This window comes from Terrapene carolina, unplaced genomic scaffold (assembly GCF_002925995.2).
Source record: "Terrapene carolina triunguis isolate 2854851 unplaced genomic scaffold, T_m_triunguis-2.0 Scaffold95, whole genome shotgun sequence".
Lineage (NCBI taxonomy): Eukaryota > Metazoa > Chordata > Testudines > Emydidae > Terrapene > Terrapene triunguis.
Genome location: NW_020664446.1, coordinates 7,484,288 through 7,496,771, shown reverse-complemented (window position 1 = coordinate 7,496,771; position 12,484 = coordinate 7,484,288). Strand labels below are relative to the sequence as shown.

The 12,484-nt window shown below is 45.1% G+C and overlaps 1 protein-coding gene across 1 annotated transcript in view; it reads left to right on the top strand.

Annotated features, from left to right (window-relative positions):
• Positions 1-12,484, top strand: part of SORCS1 (sortilin related VPS10 domain containing receptor 1) — a 410,485-nt gene that overhangs the window by 372,355 nt on the left and 25,646 nt on the right. The window contains exons 21-23 of the mRNA XM_026651051.1: positions 5,057-5,190; positions 7,272-7,395; positions 11,115-11,227. Of these exons, the coding sequence (XP_026506836.1) occupies positions 5,057-5,190; positions 7,272-7,395; positions 11,115-11,227 (371 nt within the window). The remainder of the gene's footprint in view (positions 1-5,056; positions 5,191-7,271; positions 7,396-11,114; positions 11,228-12,484) is intronic.

Sequence of the window (12,484 nt, the reverse complement as noted above, 5' to 3'; positions counted from 1 at the left end):
ATTGAGGCATCCAGAATCGCTGGCCACTTTTAAAAAGTTTGGCCTGTATGTATACATAGGGATCACGTGTCCACTGCTGAAATGCTGCCACTTCTGGGGTGGAAATCACCCTTTCTATCATGATGGAAACCAAATTCCTGAATCTGGAGACAGTTACGAGAAAAACAGTATCTTCCACTGCTTTTCTTTCTAACCTCCTTATATCTCAATGGCTGTCCATTTAAAGCTCAAATTTTCCTCTGCCCCTAGATAGAGTTTATGTTATTTCCCTTTTATTCTGGTTAAGAATTGGTCCAAGCCACAAAGTTCTGACCCATGTTTGAACTTTCCCAGAGTTTTCCCGAAGGTTTAGCTCCAGGATTCGGTGTGGGGGCTTGGGGGGCAGGGAGTTGTGGGTTTTTTTTTTATTGTACATGCATGTTATTTAGAAAGGAAGTGTTAAACCCTGGAAATATGGCTACCTGACACTTTTTTATAGCATACTTCCTTCAGAGGATCCCAAAGCATTCAACAAGTTCTATGCACAGATTGCAACTTCGAGGTTGCTTTATTCACCAGGAATGCAGCTGTCCCTGGGGTGCAAGACAGCAGCTGTTTAACAGTGCCCAGCAACACTCCAAACAGGGCAGAGTGAAGTATAATCCTATAGTTACAGAAAACTGCAGCTGGAACATTGGGGCTTACAGCTTTTCTCTTGTGAAAGGTGCCATGGTAGATTTAAGGTGAGCTTTTTCAAAAGCCACCTGAGGGACTTAGGAGTCCAAGTCCCACTGAAGGGCTTTGGAAAATCACCCCTCTTAATGATCACAGGTGGTCAGGAACCCAGTTTTATGCCTCATGTGAAAGATGGCACTTGCTGCAGCACAGCACTTCCTAGCATCATCCTGGGGCATTGAATCCAAAAATAATGCCTTAGAGGAATGAAACTCTTAAACTACTCTATAACTTGGGGTTCACATTTTGGGACTTAAGCCATGTGGTTCCTTATGCTGAGGCCTGGGCAGTTTGAGGGAATTTCTCAGTTTTGGGGCCAACGCTGAGGTGTTTTTTTCTTAGCTGGCAGAATATTTTGCCCTTGTATAGGGCCAATGACCCCTATTGCAATTGGACAGACAGAGGCTTTCTTTTGTTTTTGTTTTTAATGGAGATATCCTATCTCCTAGAACTGGAAGGGACCTTGAAAGGTCATTGAGTCCAGCCCCCTGCCTTCACTAGCAGGACCAAGTACTGATGTTGCCCCAGATCCCTACGTGGCCCCCTCAAGGATTGAACTTACAACGCTGGGTTTAGCAGGCCAATGCTCAAACCACTGAGCTATCCCTCCCCCCTCTGTAAAGGCAAAAGATGCTGTGTTCGAGTTTTGCTTAACCCTCCTATGCAGCGTTGACTGATCAGTCGTGGTGTGGGTTTGGCTCTCAAGACAAACAGCTGGCTACACCTCGTTCTCTGAGAAAAAGCCGTTCTTTGCTCCCTCTGAGCCTCCCCTGCCAGCTCCTGTTTATGGATAAGTCAGCGGATTGCAAGCCAGGGGTTATTTCTAATAGCTTGTGAAGATCCCTGGAAACAAATGGAGAATTGTTTCGGTGGGCAGGTCTACACTTACTTCCTGGTCTGGCCGTAAGCAATCGATCTTCTGGGATCGATTTATCGCGTCTTGTCTAGACGCGATAAATCGATCCCAGATCGATCCCGGAAGTGCTCACCGTCGACGCCGGTACTCCAGCTCGGCGAGAGGAGTACGCGGCATCGACGGGGGAGCTTGCCTGCCCCGTCTGGACCTGCGGTAAGTTCGAACTAAGGTACTTCGAATTCAGCTACGTTATTAAGGTAGCTGAATTTGCGTACCTTAGTCCGAAGTGGGGGGGTAGTGTGGACCAGGCCAGTGGTAATATTTCCAGGGAGGTTCTGACAGCTTCCCGCACACAGGCTTTGTAATCAGCTGCAGCTTAACAAGAGGAGTTTTCAAAGGGATGATCATCATTGTGCTCTTCTTGTTTGCAAACTAATGAGGCCACATGATACAATAGCTGTTTTCTTATGCAGGCCACAAGTGGACAAGAGAAAGCAGTTGTCTAACTCAGCCACCGGCACTAATTAGCTGTCTGGCCAGCTGATCTAAGGAGTCTGTAGTCTTTGGACACTAGAAAATGGTACTTTAAAAGGTGGCCTTTGTATCTTTTTTGTGAGACTAGATACAATTTTCAAAATGGCCCAAGTGACTTAGGGGCCTCAGTCATGTAAGCAATTTAGCAAAAAAATATTATTTGGTAATAGAAATAAGCCCAACATTCACCAGAATCACTTAGATATTCTGAAATGTCATTAAAAGTCTCCATGCCATAAGGGTTTTCTGATGGGCCGTTCATTGGGGCGTGCCCATATCACATTAAATTCACCAGTATAATATACATGTCATATCTAATCTATTTCACTCACCACTCATTACCCTTGGCACTTCCCTGACCCTGCAGCAGTCTCTGTGCAGACCTGGTCCCCTTGGGTCAAGGTGGAATAGCATTAATTTGCTCTAGCTATTAACAGCTGCAAACAGCCACAGATGGCTGGAAACAAAGCTCATTCAAGGGGAAGGAGGGACATTTTCGCCACACATTTTCCTATAGGCCCCAGTTCCCCTGCTATGCCAGCTGCAAGGAATTGGCATGGCATAAGAATCCTTCCACCTACTCTGCACCACTAGAGAATCACCTTTGCACCGGAGTGGGACTGTTTAAACTGGCCTGAGGCCCAGATTACACCAGCGGTGAGAAACCAAGGATCAGGAGAGAGCGCAAAGGTGAGCGTTATGCCTGTCGGGGCATGCTCATACAGCAGGCTCTGATTGTAAGCCATTTCTCTAGCATCAAGGCCATCTACGAGTCATCTCAGCAGGCATTTAAGGTCAGCAGCAAACTTATTCAGTCTGTTGCTTTAACTCTTTAAGATGATGTAGCCGGTTAAAGAGATTCTTTAGGTACAGGCCAGCCCTACACAGGTTATGTTCTCAGTACCAATTCTGTGCACCCAAAGAGTCTTCTAGGGGCACGGACGGTGTTTTGGGGCAAGAGGCAGAGTTGTAGTAATGAAATGGCTCATAGACCGCATGTAAAACTTGGAAGTGCAATTCTCTTGTAATTGGACAAGCGTTCTCTTCCTCTCCCATACACCTATATGGAGTGATACAGCACCACCTGCTGTTCAAGCAATGCACTCCAAACAGCACGTCCCTTTTCTCCCGTTGTATATTGGAATGCAGATTTTAAAATAATATGGGCCTGGGTGGATGAGCCTTTCTTTTTCTATCATAACAAGGAAGCAGTGAAGGCCTGAAAGGGCATTAAAGACTCGATGCAGCGCCGGGCCCTTTGAGAGGCCTTCTCAGCACTACTACATCCAACAGTGCACGAGTTAAGCTAGCATCAGTGAGAACTAGGTGTTGGAGCTGATGCAGTGCATGGTCCTGCTCCTAGCTCTACCACCGCCACTTCTTTGGATGCTTGACATTCTGCCTCCTTTGCTCCTTCTGCTGCCCCCTGGACACTTAGTGAGTACAGAACAAGGCCACCTCATTTGAAATGCACATAGGGCTGGATAATGATTAATTTCAGTTCTCACCCCCTACCTGAGACTAGACATAACCAGCGATTTCCCCTGTGGCTGTGGATTCTGGTCGGGGAATACTTTTGACAATATACAGAGGTGTAGGACAAAATCCTGCAGCGCTTCCGAAGCGTGAGAAAAACAGGAGCATTCAGCCACTTCTGGAGGTGTGGCGGGGGGTTCATCAGCAGCCATCAGAATAAAGATTACCCATAATCCTGGCCTGCAACAACCCGGTGGTGGTCTGATCCTGAATGCCCCTGGATCGTATGGTTGTGGTGTTAAATAGTTGCCGTGTTTCTACCCCAGAGAAGGCTGCATTTCAGGGGTGTGTCATGGAGCCACATGCTCCACCTGGTGCACAGTCATTGACACCTTCTGAGCTGGTAGCTTCTTACACCTTCTCTGAACAGGTGTAAAAAGTGAGGAATCCTCTGGTGATCCTTGTGGGTGAATAACGCTCTATAAATGATGCTATATATATGTGTGAAGTCATTTGGGAAGTCCTGGTGTCAAATATCGACTCCTTTAGTAGAGCAGCCAGATCACGCATGGATATTGAAATCAGTCCAGAAGTGCCCATTTCAGTGTTTGGAGCCCCTGGGTACGGAATTTGAACTGAGCCTGTATTGGAGAACTGTGCCCCCAAAGTATCTTGTGGTTCTGTTGTCCTGTCTCTTGCTCCATCTCTTTAAGGACCACACTTCTGTTCTCCAGAAGAACGATAGTGACACGCACAGAAAGCAATCCATAAAACAAGTTGTGATTACAGACCCACGCCTCCCCATTTTCCCATCATAAGTGGGAGAAAGGAACAGCCAGGGCGTGTTTCAAAGTAAATGTTATTTGTCCATTAAACTACAAAACTTGGCTACGCTAATGAAATAAAAGGCACAATGTAGATGAGAGAAAAGGACCACAGGGGAGAGGAAAAGTGAGAGTTAAGAAGAAGGGATACATGGGATAGATGCTTTGGTGGAGGCCCTAAACTGGTATAAATCCATGTAGCTCCATTGACGTTCACAAAGCGATACCAATTTACAGCACCTGATATCTGGCTCTTTAGGAATGGATCCAAGTATTTATAATATTACTATACTTCTATTAATGCTTACTCATGAAAATTCTAGTGTCTTCCCAGGGTAGCCCACCCAGTGTGACTCTGTCCCCCTCTAGTGGGTAGTCCATGTATATAGATTTATGAGTTTGCTACAGCCTTTGAGCTGGAGAGGTGGAGTTCTTTAGTTCAGGTAATAGCAATTCCTGGTTTTAGATGCATGGGTCCCAAATGTCTTTCCTCAGCAACAGAACAAAGACAGAATGCTTTTACATGTGGTGCCCCACATGACTTTCCTCTTTATTGTCTCATTTGGAAAGCTGGAGGATCCAGTGTCAGACCCACATTTTGATGCCTAAGAGAAGGCGCTCACCCTAGTTGCCACTTCTTCTATCTCCGCAGGCCCCCTGGAACATGTTCATTTGTCTCTCCCGTTTGTTACTACCAAGAACAAAGAGGTCAATGCTACGGCGGTACTGTGGCCCAGCCAGGTGGGCACGCTGACTTACATTTGGTGGTTCGGGAACAACACCGAGGTTTGTATGCCCCTACAGAACCGTAGCAAACTGTCCCGGGAGGAATAATGTGTCCGGGAGTGGGCGGGGCCTGTGAATACTCTTGAATATTGAATACACCCATTACAAATCAGAGCAGTCAGGATTCGGCACATTACTCTAAAACAATAGGAACCTAGGCATGCCAGTCTGGATCAGCTCCATCTAGTCCAGGGCCTTGTCGCTGACAGTGGCCAGCACCAGGTGCTTCAGAGGAAGGTGTAAACTACCCCACAGTAGGGAGATGTGGGATAAACTCCCCTCCCCTATCTATGCAAATCAGCATTTTTTTAACTACTTAGCTATCTCTGTGTAAGGATCATTTGAATTTTATGCAAATTCCTAACCCCCCATTGAATAATGCGGAGGGGATCTGATTGCAAAGTAGGCTAAAAAGTTTTTTTTTCTTTCTTTAACTAAAATACAAATTTGACACTTTTTACAAAACTAACTATCTGCGCTGAAGTTTTCTGTTCATCTGGAGCTGCCTCTGTATAGCCCCAGGACTTAAACCCTGTTCCCTAGTCTATGTGGAGTGCATGACTAACAAGAAGGAAAACTTTTTGTTAATAACGCCAACGCTTACCCTCTAAACCAATGCAAAGTTCTCATTTTGTCTGTTAAACTATGTATGCAAGAATTCTTCATTACCACACTCTGGGGGATGCAAAATAATACACAATACATGTATCTGCCTACGGACGCTACTTACCAGAAATAGAGCACATACAACTTTCTGCTGTCTCTTTAGTTAGGATGCTTGCAAATCTCACCAGGTGCTTTGTAATTGTTATTTATCTGTATTGCAGAAGTACCCAAAGGCCCCAATTAGATTCATAGATTCGTAGATGGTAAGGTCAGAAGGGACCATTAGTTCATCGCATGTGACCTCCTGCATAGCAAGGCCATATAATTTTACTCTTTAATCCCTACATTAGCCTATGTCTTGTGACTGAACTGGAGCATAGCTTTAGATAGCCATCCGATCTTGATTTAAAAACATCAAGTGATGGAGAATCTACCACAAGTTGTTCCAGTGGTTAATTACCCTGTTTAAAATTGCATCTTATTTCTAGCTTGGATTTATCTAGCTTCAGCTTCCAGTCATTGGAACTTGTCATGCCTTTGTCTGCTAGATTGAAGAACCCTGTAGTATCAAATCTTCTCCCCCGTAGGTACTTACAGACCGTTATTGTCACCTCTTACCCTCCTGTCTGAGAAATTAAGCGTATTAGTGACTAGTGCTGGCCGAACGGCTCCCATTGAAGGGGAGTTTTACCATTGACCGCAATGGGAGCAGAGTTCGACTAACTCTGGATGCTTTTGAAAATCCAAACTAGTAAAGGAATATGGGAGGTTATGGCAGCGGCTGCTGGATGAGGTCGGAAAGGCCAGTACTGCAAGCACTGGTGTAGTGTCTTAACAAACGTAAATGGTAGCCTAGAGTTCCTGGAGTGGAGACATTGTGTAACCATGAGCATCTCCTTCAGAGAAATGGCAAATGTGTAGGAGGCCCATATCTGCCCTAAACCCTTCATTCTAGTAACAGTGGTGTCCTGGAAGCTACCGTAGGCTATTGAGGGAGAAATCTGGGTCTGTCCCCACCTCTGTTACCGACTCTGTGTGACCTGGAGCAGGCCGCTTTGTTCCTCTCTGTGTCGGCTCCCCAGCTGTACAATGGGGATAATGGTCTTTCCTTCCCATTGGCTTGTTCAGACTGTAAGCCCTTTGATGGCACCTTATTTGTACACAGCACCTAACGCAATTGGGCCCTGGTCTTGTTTGTGGCCTCTTGGTGCTACCGTAATACAATTAATAGAAGAGAGTTCTAAATGATGGATTTTTTTTTATTTCCATCCAAAAAAAACCTTTTAAGATCTCTGGTTATAAACCTAGGATGGAGAAACCAGTCAAGGAGTAAAGAGTCTCTCAGTCATCCTCCCCCGTAGATCCAACACACCATATGCCTAACCTCCCTCCTGTTTGGAGTAGCAGAGGTAGGACTTCTGGAATCAGGAAGGTCAGATGGCAGCCTAATTCCCCCTTTTCTCATGTGTTTGCAGCCACTGGTCACCCTGGAGGGGAGCATCACATTCACATTCTCTGTGGAAGGGATGAACACGATCACGGTACAGGTCTCGGCAGGGAACACCATTCTGCAGGACACAAAGACTATTGCAGTGTATGGTGAGCCCTTACCCCTTTATTTTTCTGTTATTTCCCTCCAGCAAAGCAGTGGTGGCATCGCTCAGCACAGGATGAGAATATAGCTGCATAGATGTACCCACAACAGTGTGCTGTGTTTGTGACACATCAGTAGTTCCTACAGCAGCATCCTGGACCCAACTCTTATTAAAAAGAGAAGCCTAGCAGTATTGCTCCAAAATGCATTAGGGCAGATTCTGTTCTCAATTACACTGTTGTAAATCCGGAGTAATTTCTCTGAAGGCAATTGGAGTTAATCCAGATTTACACCAGTCTCAAGAGGATTAGAATCTTGCTCGGCATTTTACAGTAGAGCCACTTCTAGATGATTATTGCACAGTAGAACCTCAGATTAGTGAACATCAGAGTTATGAACTGACCAGTCAACCACACACCTCATTTGGAACCAGAAATAGGCAATCAGGTAGCAGCAGAGACAAAAAAAAAAAAAAAAGCAAATACAATACAGTACTATGTTAAACATAAACTACTAAAAATAAAATAAAGGGAATGCAGCATTTTTCTTCTGCATACTGAAGTTTCAAAGCTGTATTAAGCAATGTTCAGTTGTAAAATTTTGCAAGAACAACCATAACATTTTGTTCAGCGTTAAGAACATTTCAGAGATACAAACAACCTCCGTTCCTGAGGTGTTCCTAACTGAGGTTTTTCTGTAATATTTTCAAACGTGGCCATTGGAAAAGTGGGTTATGTTACTGACTGGCTTAACTCCATTAATGAGCAGATGTTTTGTCCCGGTATGTGCAAAACCTGCATGGATCTGTGTCCATTAGAACATACATCTTAGTGGTGCACAATTGACTATTGTCTTTCCTCCTGTATTGCAAGCACAGATCACAGTGATATGCTGGATGGTCTTCCAGGTTTGGGCTATTTCATGCCTCCAATGGAATTACCCCCTCTCTAGATACCATTCAATCAGGCTTTTATCCCTGGGCCTCAGAAAAATACTCCTGAAACGAAATGTTTTGTTTCCCCTGTGGAATGGATCAGATTATGCTGTGTATCTGGTATTTTCACAGACATTTCCACACTCACTCTCCATTCAGACGATTACGTCTCTTAAGAACCGTGCTGTGTTACCAACACCCTGCATGGGCTGGATTCTCAGCTAGGCTGAAGCGCTCTCCAGATCATTTGGGCCCTTGTGCAAACTTAGGGCAGCCTTAGGGCTGCTTTCAGTTGCACCTGATGGCAGCAGCTCCCCCTAGGGGCCATTCCAGCAGCTCTGATCACACCCTCTTTCCCTGCCCCATCCTCAACACAACTTTTCTCTGAGGGCCATGACGTGAGGTGGTGGTGATGGCATCAACCCCCCCCCACCCCCCACACACACACACGTCTCTGCTGGAGGTTGGGAATAGGTGGTAATTCTGACAGTCCCTGTCCTGGGAATTGGAAGGAGCCGGTGGCTGGTTGTGTGGGTAGAATATCCCTATGCTGGGGAAATTCCCAAGAAACTAGTTAAGTCAGCGTTATAACCCCTTCATGCTGCTGGAGCATGGAAAAGAGGTTGCATCACGGCTGAGATGCTGGCACAATGTCGTTTTCTAGTGCAAGGTACGTATGGGTCCAGTGAAGTGCATATACTGTCAGTTGGTTGGCTAACTGCCTCCCACCTTGCTTATGAGAGATTCCCCAACCCTCAGCTCCAGCCCTGGGAAATGGGATTCATCACAGATTAAAGGGGAAATGATTTGGAGCAACTCTTCTTTAAAATATTGGCGGTGCCTCTTTCCATGAAGTGACCTATCTAGACCCACAGGCTGGGCTGGGGGAGGGGGGAGCTATCCAAGTTCTTTTTTATTTCTTATCCCAAAGTTGTTTCAGCACGGAAGCTTCTCTCTCAAGTTGCAAATATAAATGTGCCGTGTCTCTCTATCAGAGCATCTGTTAAAATCCCATCCAAATCCCATGCAGCAGCCTTCTTCCATATTACAGGAGTCAAGTTTTAGTGTAACATTTCAGTTAAATTCCCCGTTCCAGCCCCCTGCTGCTCAACAGGGTAAAGTAATGATGACGCTGCCTCACTTCTTTCAAGTGACGCTTTTGAGGGTTTCATTTGCATCCTTTCATAAGGTAAACATCCTAATTGCTAGATAAGTCACCTGCATTTTGGAAAGGAAAGGAAAAAACAACACAGCAGCCTACGTGAGGGTATTCCCGGCTCTGTGCGCTGTTCCATTTTGATAAACCTTTGATGAGTTGATCATTCATTAGTCTTTGTTGGGAATGACATGCTGAAATTAGTGGAAGTGACCAGTGGCATATATAATAGTCAGTCTGTGAATAGCACAAACTTTAAATTGCTTTGTAGGTTTCAGTCCAAGTCCCAGTGGACACGTGTCCACATGGCAAAAAGAAAACCATCATTATTGACATCCTTCTGGGAAATTTCAGCTGAAATTCCAAGGACTGAATAGGCCAGTCTGAGTTACCCTAGCATCCCTGGAAATGGTTACTACAAGTCAGGCTTCAGGTCCATCGTCAAGGCAACGTGAAGACACTTGCATTGCTACCACCTGCACTGTGCCTATTCTTAGATGAACCATGAACTTCCATCTCTGGTCCGCTTGATGTGATTCTTTCTCCAATGCAAAGTTCACACACACAAATTTCATGAAGCAAGGACCACATCCTTGTAAATCGACGTAGATCATTTGGCTTCAATGGAGCTACCTCAGTGTACAGCAGCTGAGGATCTGAGCCTGAAAGTTTTAGAGCCACCTCTGCCCAGTTTATCAATATAGGACCGGTTATAAAGTCCAGAAGCTGAAAGGCACTATTCAATGTAAATGACCTTAAGCATAATAGGTAAAAATATGGAAGGACGATGGTTCATTTAAGCATGCGCTTAAGTGCTTTGCTAAACACGGGTGGATCACGGCCAACCGCACTGGTGTTAGAATGATGTACTCATCATATTGCGGTGCGAGGGGGTCTCATTGCTGTTCCTGAGAAGGGAACAGCAATTCAAAGGAAACGTTGGGAATGTCATGGAGCGGAGTTTGAGACATTGTTTTGAAACTCACTTGCCCCTCCCTTGGTCCATAGTAGCCCAAATTTGTTAACTGGCAGGTCCATAACAATGCCCATCTATCCCTCCTGTGCAAGGAGATGGGTAGCTCTGGGGTAGCAGAGTGTGTAGTACCTGATAGGGATGCTGTGGGCAAGGGGAGCTAGTTAAATTTTGTTGTGTCTAAGAAGTTGCTGAGGTCCTTTTTTGAGGCCAGTTTGGGTATTAGTATCTTTGTGAAAAGTGGTCAACCCTTTCGACGAGTGCCCTTTTACAGCAGAGTAGTACAAATGTAAACAAATCAATATTGGAGTATGGTTAGAGAATGATAAGGGGAGAGGATGACGAGGACATTTTCCTGCCTTGTACAGTTTTGTATGTGATGCCCAGGTGCCCATAGCCTTTGGGTGGATCCCTCAACTGTAGGCATATTCGACAATGATCAGCATAGCTCCAGTGGCTTCACTGAAGCTATGTCAATGTTTCTCTAACCAGCTGAGGCTCTTCCTCGCATTTGATTCTCACTCAGTTGGGATAACTGTATTATCTAGTTACAATGGCTAAAATCCACTGCAATATATTGTATTTGATTGACAACCTGATGCTGAAACTCCACGGTCTGTCAATGAGTTTATTCACAGCAAGTGTGCCATTGTATCCCCAGAGCGATTTCAATCTCTCCGCTTGTCGTTCTCGCCAAACCTGGATGAGTACAACCCAGATATCCCTGAATGGAGGCGGGACGTCAGTAGAGTGATCAAGAGAGCTCTAGTGGAGGTAAGCAATGGAATATGGTTTTTTTTATTCCTCCATCATCATTGTGTCTATCCTGGCCTTGATTTGAAGAGCAGAATGATCTGCCCAAAGTCTTCAAGGAACCAATAGATCTTGGAAAGAGAGAGAGAGAGGGAGACATATGATGAGATCTGTTGAAATACTATGCTCTACACCCCTGTTTTTTGTGTGGTTGAGCGTAATGTGGGTGGGCCTGATGGGCATAGGGCTTGCCTCTGGGAAGTATCACTACTTTTTTATTATAGGGGCCAAAGCAGAATACTTCAGAGGAAAGTGTATATAAGACCCAAGTTGCACCTATGTAATAACAATGCGAGCAGTTTTAACACTGCATAATAATGATTACTTCCCTTTGCTGCTGTCTGTATACAGCGGCAGAATGCAGAGCTGTCCCACGTGAATGCACAAAAAGGATGTTCCATATTTATGGGGCAGCAGTGAAAGTGTGTTTCTTCACATACAAAGGACAGGATTGTAAGTGCTTTGAGTCCAACATATAACATTAGCTACATGGTCCAGCCATGCAAGTGCATTTTACTCCACATACATCATTCTGGAGACATGGGCCAGTGCTGGAGATGCATTTTCCTCTACATACTTGCTGTACTGGAAACTATCAAGAGCTGTGGCCTAAAGAAATATTATTTGGGGCTGGAGATTAGGGTTTATAAAAGGCTGACAAATGTTACACCAGATAGTGGAGACTGCAAGTGCTGCTGTTGTAACCTACACACACTTCCTGGGTGTGATGTTGTGTCCCATCTAGTGGCACTGAGACCACTTCAAGAGAGAAATTAATGAGTCTGCTCTACAGCCTTAGCTAACAGTCATATGGCTTTTAGCTCATGCATTAGAGGCTCATGCACTAAGCTCCAGAGGTCATAGATTCAATCCTGCCCGCTGACGACTGGGGTGTCAGTGTTACACTGTGATACAGACTGAAGCAATGTAAAAGGGTCTGTGCAACTGATTTGTAGAAGTGTGTGTGTGAGAGAGAGAGAGAGAGTACATGCATGGAATGTGTACCCACAGGTATTGTGTTCCTGTGTGTGATGACAGTAACTGCATGCACAAATATCTGACTGCCACACCAGCCATTTGCACAGCTAGTGCCACAAATGATCAGACTGTCTTGCTGAAGGCACACACCACTTGTGAAAGTCCATTCTGGGGGCTGTATTTCTAAAAATCTGTCCCCGTCTTGCTTTTATCTTTAAAGTTATTTTCAATGAACAACAC